Raw genomic sequence first — 12,817 nt, 5'->3', positions numbered from 1 at the left:
TAGCATTAATGAAATAAAATTTTACATCTGATATACCTTTTAAGGAAAAATAAATTTGGATAATTATAGTTAATAGAAGTCTGCAAAGTATAATTCATTTTCTCAGAAGCAAATTTACTTTTTTTCAGAAGCTAATATAAAAAATACATATATATGTACATATACATACATGTTAGACGTATATCCTAAAATAAATTTTTTCTCATCCTGTTCCACCCATTTTTACCAATTTTCTTGAATAAATTATTCCAATGCGAAATTTTTATTAAAATTTTCAAGGAATCATGAATCCTCTAAATCCTTACTAAATCTTCACAGAAAGTTATCAGACAGAAAATATATCATATACAACACAAAAAAATAAACTAAATCAATTGCAAACCATTACTATTAATATTCATTCTTGAAACTAGTTTCTAAACCAAATTCAATGAAATTCAGAAATCACTTTCATAAAATATATACTTACGGTTTATTTTTTATTGTATTTTAAATATTAATATTTGTTACATTTAGATGTAGTTGAAAACCTTATTAACATAAACATTTCGCAAAATAATCTTTCATTATAACTTTATGAATAAAAATGCCCTTTAAAGCACCCAAATATAAATAATTTCACAAACCTTTCTGTTGATTTGTTGTGTGTGAGGTTTCTGATGAGAGAGCAGGATACGGTCTTGTTGCTTTTTGTTTTATTGTGCCAACTGTTTCATTTGCAAATGGTAAAGCAGATGAATCTACACTGGAAGATGATTCTGCCGAGTCTTTCCGTCGCTGTTTGAACAATGGATTGTTAAACAATTCATCCATAGGCTCTTGCTTTTCCATTACACTCTTATTAGATTTCTCATCAACTGCTGAAGGAAGAGGTGAAGGAGGAGGGGGAAAGTCTTCTGCACACACAGATTCTTTGGAAACTACTTTTAATGGTGCAACATTAGGGTGATCTTCCTTTTTAACCCCAACAGAAGGTCTTTCTCCTTTTGTAGAATTACTCCGTTTAGGTGGTGGTGGAGGTGGAGCTCTTTTCAATGTTGCACTTCGGGGTACTGTTGCAGGTCCATGTCTTGGTGAACCATCAAGGCTCGCCCAGCCATCTAAAGTTCGACTTTGATTTATAAGAGATTTAAATTCACTATCTGGTATATCCATAATAGCTTCAGCAATTTCTTCACGTGTCTTGGCTGGTATTTTTGCCATTGGTCTTAACCTTACAAGACCTTTTGGGCGGTTTAAAGTAGCTGTTCCTTCACACTCATACTCATAGTCTTGATCTAAATCTGTAACTCTCCAGTCTTTCATTGGATTTTTAGGATGCTCCACAGACAATGCTTGTGTTACTGGAGTATAAGATATAACTGCAGAGGGAGCAGAACTAACTGTTGTGACTATATTTTCTGAATTGAGGCTTTCCAATGATCGTCCCCTTGTTGGGGATAATACCTGAAAACAAATTAAAATTCTATAACTTAAAAGATACAAATTGTATTGATCATATTTGTAATATGATAGCAACAGTAGTAGTAAAAAGTAGACAGAATATGATAGCATCAGATCAATGCATATTTCTATTTTTTAAATATAGTATATAGATATATATTGAGTTTTTTTTAATGCAAAACATAAGTACAGAAAATATACATTTTACAAATTCCGTCTAACTTAGATTTTGTTATTATTTATATTTAAATACATTAAGGAGTTTTCATTAAAAAAACTATACAATCAAATTAGTAACAACATGATTATGCCAATAATATGTCAATTTGCATATACATAATAACTGAACTGCATTTGAGAATAATATATAAAAAATTGTGACTACATCCTCTTATGTAACATATAATTAATATTCAATAGTATGAACATGAGTCTTTATAGGATTAGCCTGAATGCTAAAAGGGGAGAAAGCAAATTACTAGACAATGAATCTTTGTCATCCATATATTAAAATAATGTGTTAACATGAGATACTAAAATTTAAAAAAAAAAATTAAAATATTAACTGAATACTCCTTTCCTTTCTAGTTTTTAAGCACTCTTCTGTATCTTTATCTACTGATTTCAGATCAAACAAGTGTTATTTTGTTAAAACAGATAAAATGTATTTCCTAGGTAAATGCTGTCTACCCTAAATTAATGCATATTTCTATTTTTTAAATTTCTGTAATAAGCCACAGTATTTTTACTTACTGGATTAAGACTACCATTGTGGTGCTGAGAAACTGCAATGTTCTGAGCAGAATTATGAACAGCTTGCAAAAAAAGGCTTTCCTCCCGTAACGGTGACTGCTGAAATGTTTTCATTTCAGGGATGGAATCTGTGGACGGGGAACTCTTTGGACGATGAGTAGATATTGCTACTTCTTGACTTGGATAATGAAAAGGCTGAACATCACCTAAATTTTAGAGAATGAAACATTAAAAAATATTTTTGCTTCTTATACCTGCAGAATATTAAGGTAATTGAAAAGAAAATCAAGAACTGAAAATGAACACTCTCAAATCAGAAATACTACTGATTTTTTTCCTTTATCATTATCAATTATGTATTAATGCTTATTTTTAGAACATAGCCTCAAAATAAATGCAAGCATGGTTTCTGTAAATCTGCAATTTATATACTGGAGTACATAGTATTTCAGAACTTATCTGCATCTGTAATTTTTGGCAGCATAAACTAATTTTGGTGAAAAATAAATTTACAATATAAATACAAAGTCTGAGATCTGGAATCTTCAGGTATTCATCGGATTTTGGAAATTTCTGGATTTTAGATCATTAGTTTATATCTACTAAAGATGTCATGTACACATTGTAAGAATTTTGGAAGGCATTAGGCAGCAAAATTTAGCACCAAAAGAGATTGCAGCCAGCAACAAAATGTGTGGCATTAGCCCTGCCCCTCCTCCACAACCACTCAAGGATTGAAAATGTGATTATGAACAGCATCAATACATTGTCAATAAATACAATGTTATTAGTTGCAGTGCAACTCCCTAGTCAGTAGGTGTTTAAAAGTGATGTGCAGGGTATTTCAATTAGTTGAAAAAAAATCATATTCACAGCACACCTGTTTTATTTTTTTTATTCTGAATTCCTAGAATTTGTAGGGAGATATTATTTTATTAATTTAATTTTATTTTTTAGGCTGTCCAGATGTTTGATCACTCCAGATATTAAGAGGTCTGGGTTTCACGCTTTGTACTGCATTATTTTTAACTTCTTTTTTGGGGTGGGGGCTGAAGAATTCAACTTTAACCTACAAAAATTTATTAATTTATATGAATTCACACACTTCTTTTGCATTCATTTATTAACACAGTATTTAGAATTTATCAGCTCCTTAGACAGCTGAAGTTAATTTATATGATACTCCTATGAATAAAAATTTATTCATAACATTCAATTACAAATAATCACACACATTTTGAATTTATGAATAAATAATAAAATGCAATAAATTTAATTAATTAATAAAATGTAATTAATTTAAAGCCTGGGTCATGTTCTAGTAAAAGTGCTTTTGCAAGTAAAATGCTTAATATTATATTTGATTTACTCACTTAAAGTAGAGGGACGAGTAAAAGCTGCCGGACCGCAACCAACAGCATCATTACGATTTTGACTGCTACACTGAGGATACAAATTTGGGCGACGTCCTTGATTTATATCTTCAATTCTTTTGATAGCCAATAAAATCTTCTTTTGGTGACCTTTATTAAAACAAATAGTTTTAAAAAAAATTAGACCTTTGATTAAAAATTATTTACAGAATATAAAAAGGATTCAAGGCCATGAATATATTAATTTTTATGACCACTTGCCTTCGTGGTGTAATTGGAAGCATACTCGAGATGTATTTGGGAGGTCCAGGGTTCGAGTCCCGGCGAGGGTTTTGTATAAAAAATCTCAACAACTGTACAAATGGCACCCAAACTAAAAGGTGGTGGATGATAATTTGTCACAACCAGGATTTGGTGAGTGGGTCCCCATACTTCCCTACTGCCCTTTGACAAGGGAAGTAAAGGTATTTTTCTCCTTCCTTTTTGCATGCTTTCGTGGTGAAATTGGAAGCACACTCGACGCATAATCGAGAGGTCCAGGGTTCAAGTCCTGGCGAGGGTGCTGCACATTTTTCACGTCTCCTACTTCCCCCCCCAAAAAAAAAGACTCTACAGCCATAAAAAAAGACTTACTTATTCCAGAATTTAATGCTTAGAAAGAAGAAAATGCAACATCAACATTACACATTAAATAAGCTTAAATTAAATTAAAATATGGCATATATTTATAAATTTACTATTTGTTCCTTTCAATTGCCAGAAAATATTTCAAATGCATTTAAATGGTTATTTCAAGTAAACTTAATGCATTGACAAAAATACTTTGTTTATACTGCTCATATACTTCTATCCTTAAGGTTTTAATAATTGCAAGTATGATAATTTACACAGAATCTTAAAATTTACCTAATTTTTGAATGCCAATATCTTCCAAATCTTCCCATGTTAATTCAGTTACTTTGTCAACTGTATTATAATTCTGTTGGCACAGGGTATCAAAATATTCCTCAAGGCGTAATAACTGCAACCACTCCAATAAAGAATCCTAATACGAAATAAAAATAAAGATTAAAAAATTAAACAATTTTTCACAAATGGATGTATCAGTTTTCCATACTTCCATCTTAAGTTAATGTCTGCTATTATCCAAATTCAAAATCTCAAATTAATGTTAATTGAATATGCCATTTAATGAAGTATTGGATGGATGACATAGTACAATATTTCATTCATCTGCAGATTACAAATTAAAATTTGAGTGAATTGAACATTCTGAACATTCAGAGTTTAAGCTGCACCAGAGCCCGGCTACGGCACTTCTGATTTTAGAAATTAAGCCATGCAAGCATTATATGAACAATGATAGATACATTTACCTATCAATATTTCTCTCTTTAAATGTTTTCACTTACTATTAGGTCATATAAAATAGGAAATATTTATTTTAGAGTTTTATATCTGCTTGTGTACCGATTTACCAAATTATACATTGCGGATCATACACACATACATAAAGAGAAAATTTACTCTACAAACACCTGACATTCTGAAAAAATGCCATCATTAAATTGCTCTTAGTCTTATAAATAACATATAAAATGAAGAGATTTTCAATTACTATAAATATCAAAACCTCATACATACTGGTTTATATTCTGGAATGCCATCTGAAATATTTAATTTTGCTATTTCAGCTTTCAACTTCCTTCGGTGGTTAGGTTTCGTGATGCCAATAGCAGTGAGATCCTAAAACATGAGAAATCATATCTAAATGAGGTAATATCATAACATATTTTTGTTCATCAAAAGTATGGATTATACGAAGAAATTTAAACTAACGAGATTTAAGAAAAACTAAATTTAGCAATGCCTAACATGAATACATATAGAATAGTAAGAAACAAGCTAAGAATAAAAAGTTTAAATATATTACCACAAGCATAATGAGAAGATTTTATAGAACTGGAATGAGCATTTTGATCAAACAGGAAAGTCTTTTAATAAAGAGGAATTCTATGTATTTAATATATTATAATTATTATAAATAAATTAATTTATTATTTGCTGGCACAGAATCTATTTAACAGTAAAAATGGGAAATTATGTGTATTTAAGATATCATTATTATGAATTAATTAATTAAATTATTTTATTATTTGCATACATAAAAAATCTATTTAAAGTAAAAACAACGAAATTATCGTTGCATTCTACAGATTTAAGGATTTAAAGTAACTGACAACAACACTTGATGAAGAATAAATACTCAGGACAGTTCCCAAAATATGTTTACAGTCGTACGACAAGCACATCAAAACAATCAGCAATACAGCATTCAGTGAAGACAGCTTCACGGCAAAGCACTAAAGTACAGCTCCTGACTTGGTCGATTGTTCTCGAGCTGATCTCTGAACTCAAAGCACTACTATTGAACTCAACACACTCAAGATACTCTTCACGATAAACTGACACTCAGCGTACAGGCAGGCCCCATGCAGCCAAATGAAGGACGTGCCAAACCCGCTTTGTGGGGAAGCTACTTTACCGCAGCTCGGCATTTTGTAACATTATGTTCTGCTTATACAATTTTTTTTAATTTTATTTTATTATTTTTATTTATTTATTTATTTTAATTTTTACTCAAATTAAACACACACAAATTTTGGGTACTATCGTATAACCCGCCCAACTTTAATAAGAATCACTATTATGCCATTAAATTAGTTAATACTTTTTGAAAATGTATTTAACCCACTGATATTTGTGCCTGCATTATGCCAGAGCATAATGCTGCCATCTCTTTCAGTAGTAATTCGCACAGTTTTGAAATTCAAGCATCATGTTTGAGGTTTCTGTTTGTTGTGATTCGTGTGTGAGTCCCCCCCCATAGCTAATCATAATGCCACTGTGTGCCTGATAATGAAAAAGAAAGTGCTGTGTTTTTTAAAAAAAATATTGTGCTTTTTCTACTACTGGAGTGCACTTTCCATAGCCAAGTTAATTTGTGCCATTTTCTAACATTTTTCAAGTTAAAACAAGTCCATGTGTAAATGGGAAAAAGTGCGAGTTTATTACTGAGAATACAATACCCAAAATTTCGAAATTCTCCGATTCCCCCTCCTCCCGAAGACAAAACCGAAATTGCGCAGGAGACCAGCTCTGCTGCTTTATTCCAGAAAAAAATTCTTTGGATTTAAAAAAAAAATATTTTAACAATAAATCTGCTTTGAAAATCATTTCTAACTACAGAATGCATGCTTGTCTTCTGCTGGGAAATAAGAACTCTGATGAAAGTTGAGATGGCAAAAAAGTTCCTACCCATGTCAAAAGCTTTTTCTCCAGGAATTTCCCCAGCAATGAATTTATGAGAGAGGGTAAATTTTTCATTCCCTATCATCAAAGTCGTAGTTAAAAAATGTTGCAGTTGATTTTCACACCTACAGATCATCATTAAAATATCACATGGCCATACTTTTCAACCAAAAACTTCTTCCACAGCTGGGGTAAGCATTATTGCCATATTCCCCCCCCTCATCCTGCCTCTCATGGTTTTCTCTCCTCCAAGTCAGTTTTACTGTTCCCTAATGAATGGGTCATCCCTCAATAGCACCTGCTTCCAACTCTGTTCAGAAGAGTGTTAGATGTTTTTCTGTAGGATAAGATACTCTGTCTTTGAATTTTTCTTACTTCTTTGTGTAAAATATTCTACAAAACAATACAGCGTGAATGACAGGATTTTACACCACAATTATTACATGTTTATATGATTATTACTGAATAAAGATGTGCAATAGCCAAAAATTTTACGTCATTTGATAACTATCTACCTATTTAAAGCATTTTTATAACTTTAAGAAATAAAATTTAAATTACATGATGCTTGTTTAAGTCATTTATTATTATTTTACGCATTATATTATAATAATGAATACATTTAAAATGTCAAAGATGTAACTTTCTGAAACAAAAACAAAACTTATTCTGCAAATTAAGCAGTATTTTTAAAGGCAATACTCTGAACTTGTGTACCTGATGAAATCTTCTATGATACAGCTGCATAATTTTTCAGTTCAGTTCAGTTCAGGATAATTCCTAATACAGCTTAATAATTTCAGTTTTAAGGCAATAATATTGCTAGAGCAGTGTTCATCATTATATTCTATTGGTTTTTAATATTAGCTTAAAAGGAAAATATTTTATGTCAGTTATCAATAAAATTATAGTGACGTACTGGTAGCTCTCGATCGACCATGTTCTAGATATTACTTAACACAGCCTGAACTGGCAAAACTTTATTACATTTATTTCATGAATGAAGAAATTTTAGAATTTTAATTGAAGAATCATATTTTTGATTGGGCTAAGGAGGATTGAGTTTTGATTAATTGCAGAGCACATTAAAAATATGAGTACAGCACAAGAATTTTCTTTGTAAAAAAAAAATGGAATCGTCTTCACATTATGCATACGGAAAATCCCAAGTGGCGAGTCTTTTGCTAAACTTTGCAAGAAAATATGCAAATTATAAAATTTTGAGTGTTTTGTTATTGGATATTTATGTAACTTTTACTGCTTAATTATAGATTATAATTTCTTGCGTTTCAGATTTCGTTAACTCATTGCTGAATGTAATTTTGCACCCTTTTTTTTAATAACTGTTTTCATGTGTTAGTGTGGCGACTTTGTGAAAGGGTTGGGTGGACAACTCAAAAGTTCCAAATTTTTATTTGTGCTGAATAACTTATTTCCATTCAAAGTAAGGAAATTAAACTTACAAATTATTTTTGGTGACTTAAAATTATAAAACTAGCAGAATATTATACATTTTTGCATATACAGTTAACAAAAAATTTATGCTTTAATGAAATTAGTAAAAATTAAATATGTAAATGAAGGATTTAATTTTACATGCCCTAAAGAACAACAACCAATCCAAATAAGCTGAATTCCAGTTAGATGTAGTCTGCAGAAGACATTTATTGCATTCCAAAATCAAAAACAATCATTCATCTCAAATCAAATAGAATACAAATTAAGGTATTTTGTGTAATTTTAACATGTGATATATTTAGATTAATTTTCAACTGAGAATTAGAGGTTGATGACTTCCGGCAAAATATTTATTTGGTAACTCATTGATTAAGGCAATAATCAATGAGCTATAGCAGCTTACTGCAATACAGAATGGTTCGGTTATTTGAATATGCCAAAGCGCACGGGGTCTTAAGGATGTCTTCTGTCCTTGTAGAAGTTTTCTAAGGAAACTGGCTCGTATTCGCGTTACATATGAGAGAAACCAAAAAAATCAAACATCCGGCTAGCCCGAGCACATGAAATTGAACCCAGGTCAAACTCCCAGTATTCACAGAACCATTCGGCTACTGGTGGAGGTTTCAATACTGAACAAGGTGTTACCAGTAATGCTCAAAACTAATCTCGGATCTCTAACTGAAGATCAGGATCTCCAACTGAAGATCAATCTTTATTTAGTTTAAAAACCTAAAAATTTATTTATCTTTATCATGAAAGCTCAAACACTCATTTCTTTTCTATGCTAGATTGACAGAACCAGATTACTGCCCAGCAGTCTCTGAAATCATCTAACAATTCCTCACAATCTTTCATTGTTCCCCACCTCATTACTTGTTTTCTCCCATGATAACAAGGAAAAAGACCTCTGGGTAAAGAGCTATATACCTAAAACCATAGACCATACTAACCGTACTCAGCACATAAAGTGTATTTCATTATTTTTAAAAAAACGTTCCATATGGATTTATATAAAGTCAAAATTTAAAAAAAAAAATTTCATCTTCTTTGACATTTATGTTTATTAATTTAAAATTCGAATGAGTATTAACCCTTAAGTACAGATGTTCATTTTCTGTTACATAAACATAGAGGAGGGGTCTCTCAGATCGCGTTCAAATTTATGCATTTTAAAAAATATAAAATTTTAAAATAATGTACTATTATTAAGACACAATAACACGCCGAATAAATACTAATTCAGAAGTCTAAACAACAAAAATCAGCATTATACCTACAAAATTTTCACAGGACTAGTTTCGATGGTTTTACCGAACCATCATCTTCAGCTGCAAAACTGCAAATGAACAAGATAGGAAATAATGATTAGATAAGATAAGAAAGTCCAGGCTGACAAGAAGTCCAGGCTTTCCTATCTTGTTCATTTGCGGTTTTGCAGCTGAAGATGATGGTTCGGTAAAACCATCGAAACTAGTCCTGTGAAAATTTTGTAGGTATAACGCTGATTTTTGTTGTTTAGACTTCTGAATTAGTACTGTACTATTGTTATTATATATGCATTAATACTTGTACTGACAAGGAGAAGAAAAACTATATAACTTATAAGCAGTTTCGCAGTTCTAAAATACTGACGCGGTCATACAGACCCCACCTCTGTGTTTAAGGGGTTAATATGATGTATTAGTTTTAAGAATTTGCTGAAGGAAATTATAATAAGTACATTTATACATTCAAAATAATTTATACTCACTTCTGGGGTCATACGTGTAATGGTTGGCATGTCGTAACCTGCCAGCAGGAACAACGGAGTATACTCCTCAAAATGAAGACTAGCCAACCAATTACTCAGCACTTCCACATCCTGCAAAGGAAAACAAGGAGATAAATTTTACCATCAAACCACACTTAGCGGTGAAAAAAGTATGTCTAAAAAAAAAACAAAAGAAGATCTGAAACAGATGTTTATTAATAATATGCTTCAAATAATAATAATAGTAAGAATACGAATAATAAACTGCATGCGATTGGACAGCATTTTTACAAATTTTCAAATTGCTTCTCGAGTGTTATGTAGATATTTTTCGTTGTATTTCATTGTTACATACAGTGTCTCACAAAAGTGTTCGCACACTTTAAGAATTTGCAGAAAAAGCACTGTAACCCGGAACTGAATTCGAATATAAAGCTCAATATTTTTTCATATCATCTTTAAGTGACTTTGAATAAAACCAAACTTTTTAATTTTCAATAACAACTTATTTTCTAAAGTTGAAAATGTAAGGAGGTACATAAAGCACGCCACAAAAGTGATCGTGCACCGAAAGATTTTCGTAAAACTTCATAACTAAAATTATCATCTACCACTTTTTTTTATTTCTGCAATTTCATGACGTTTAAAAATTGTTTGGCTTTATTTTTGCTTGCTTACTTCGTTATATTTTATTTAATATTTAAAGGTATCTCGTAGGCGTAAGGAAACAACGAACAGCATTCGAAAATTGGTAATTTTTCATCATAAGGATGGAAATTCGATTCGGGATGTGGCTAAATTAGAAAATTTATCCCATTCTATGGTGCAGTACGTGATAAAATGCTTTACAGAATAATCCAAAATAAAGTAAGAAGAGGTTGTCCGGCAAAGAGGACTTAACGTGATCAGAAATTTATAGTTAGAAAATCTGCGAAAAGTCCATGTTTGAATCTTTCTGCAGAATTTACTGAATTCCGGTGGGTTAATAATTCTTTGGAGAGACAAAAATGAGCAGCTTAATCCCAAGACCTTGGTTGGTACACTAATGCATGGCAGCGGAGGTATTCTTGTGTGAGGGCGCATGTCAGCATCAGGATATAATAATTTGGTATTTATTGATGGCACAATGAACCACGTTCTTTATTTAAATGTTTTAAAAGCTAAATTAAAATTATTCGCCCAAAATTTGGATACTGGGAACAACTTTATTTTTTTTATCAGGATAACTAATTTTTTTATCAGGATAATTCTAAGCACACGGCCCTCAACGCTCGCCGTTTGGGTGTCTATAATTGTCCACAAGTTCTGAAAACAACACCTCAGTTACCGGATTTAAACCCAACAGAACATATCTGGAGAGAATTAGAGGTTCGGGTATGAAGACACAACATTAAAACAAAAACCGAAATAAAAACAGTAATGATGGAAGAATGAAGAAACACTGACGCAGATATTACAAAAAAGAACTAGTGAACTGTACACCCAGACGTTTGAAAGCTGTGATAAATACTGCAGTATATACTACAAAATACTATCTAACTGACAGAAATAGTATAATATTTACTAACATGTAACTCTTTAAAGCGTACGAAGACTTTTGTAAGGTGACTTTTTTATTACTGATTCCCCCGAAAAAAAAGTTATAATAAGTTCATAAAATAATTAATGTATTTTTGCTAAGAGAAATTTATAGACATTATTAAAAATTTTCATTTTAAAATAATAATTTTTATTAATGAATAAAGCAATATTTCACCGACACTCGTAAGTGTGCGAATTCTTTAGTGAGTCACTTTAATTCGTTTGTACGACCTACTTACATAACGTCCCCCCCAAGGGAAAGTTATTAGCTCTTATAGAGTGGAAGCGTTATTGATTGAAAGTATATTATATACTTGCAAATTTTGCTAAGCTAATTGAAGAAAACTTCCCAGGAGTCGTGGTCTGGGGGCTCCTCCTCCCAAGGGGGGATGTCTAATCCAAACTCCATTTAGAGTTCAAAAATGGATGAAATTTTCAAACAGAGACTGTTGCTCAGTCAGAACTTATTGAGGAGGCTCGCTCACTTATTAGTGAGCTAGAAACTTGTCTAGAAATTGCCTCTAGAGTAACAATACCTCTTCGTAAGAGGATATTTAAAGCACAAGAAGTGCTATTTGGTTATACTGTTTCACAAGCATTGGAACTAGAGAATTTGAAAGGAAAATTAGAGGTGATAAAGAAACCACAATCTCTATTAGAAAAATCCTTTGCTGAAATTGTTCAAGAACAAAGAGTTAAGGAAATCGATTCAAAAGAAGGAGAAAGTTAAGAAAAAAGAACATGTGTCGTTGTTATATCCCAAGGTTAAAGGGGTTTTATCAGAAAAATTGAAAAAGAAGGTGGTTGAAGCAATTGACCCGGTTAAATTAAATATTGGAATAAGAAATGTTAGAAAAATTAATTACAGAGGATTGTTACAGAATGTGTAAATAAAGAAGCTGAAATGTTAGAGGATGAAATAAAGTCTAATATATTGTTGATAGAAGATGTTGAAATAAAGGCTCCAAAAAAGAAGCAACCAAAAATAATATTATATAATATAGCAGTTGAATTGAAGGAAGAAATCTAGGAATCGGTGATTAGACAAAATCATATTTTTGAAGACGGTGGTGTTGAACTTTTATTCCCAATTACAGCAAAAAATAATAAGTTATTTTTTTGCTTATAAATAATAACTTATAATTAT

General features: G+C 31.3%; 2 protein-coding genes across 6 annotated transcripts in view; one reads left to right on the top strand and one right to left on the bottom strand.

Moving 5' to 3' along the window:
• dare (NADPH:adrenodoxin oxidoreductase, mitochondrial) overlaps positions 1–2,454 on the top strand; it is an 81,939-nt gene extending 79,485 nt beyond the window's left edge. For all 4 annotated transcript variants that reach the window (XM_085813723.1, XM_085813721.1, XM_085813725.1 and 1 more), the window contains one exon: positions 2,316–2,454. In XM_085813723.1, the coding sequence (XP_085669849.1) occupies positions 2,316–2,357 (42 nt within the window). In that variant the 3' untranslated portion in view covers positions 2,358–2,454. The remainder of the gene's footprint in view (positions 1–2,315) is intronic.
• The window catches only part of LOC118181504 (uncharacterized), a 268,359-nt gene that overhangs the window by 7,723 nt on the left and 247,819 nt on the right, over positions 1–12,817 (bottom strand). For both annotated transcript variants that reach the window (XM_085813719.1, XM_085813720.1), the window contains exons 7-12: positions 10,090–10,200; positions 5,214–5,315; positions 4,476–4,614; positions 3,570–3,719; positions 2,197–2,402; positions 627–1,446 (exon numbers count right to left, since the gene is read on the bottom strand). In XM_085813719.1, coding sequence (XP_085669845.1) covers positions 627–1,446; positions 2,197–2,402; positions 3,570–3,719; positions 4,476–4,614; positions 5,214–5,315; positions 10,090–10,200 — 1,528 coding nt within the window. The remainder of the gene's footprint in view (positions 1–626; positions 1,447–2,196; positions 2,403–3,569; positions 3,720–4,475; positions 4,615–5,213; positions 5,316–10,089; positions 10,201–12,817) is intronic.

This window comes from Stegodyphus dumicola, chromosome 3 (genome assembly GCF_044657685.1).
Source record: "Stegodyphus dumicola isolate Sdum_Otavi_A_Nest chromosome 3, ASM4465768v1".
NCBI classification, from domain to species: Eukaryota; Metazoa; Arthropoda; class Arachnida; order Araneae; family Eresidae; genus Stegodyphus; species Stegodyphus dumicola.
Note: the sequence above shows the minus strand (reverse complement) of the source record. Positions and strands in the feature narration are given on the sequence as shown.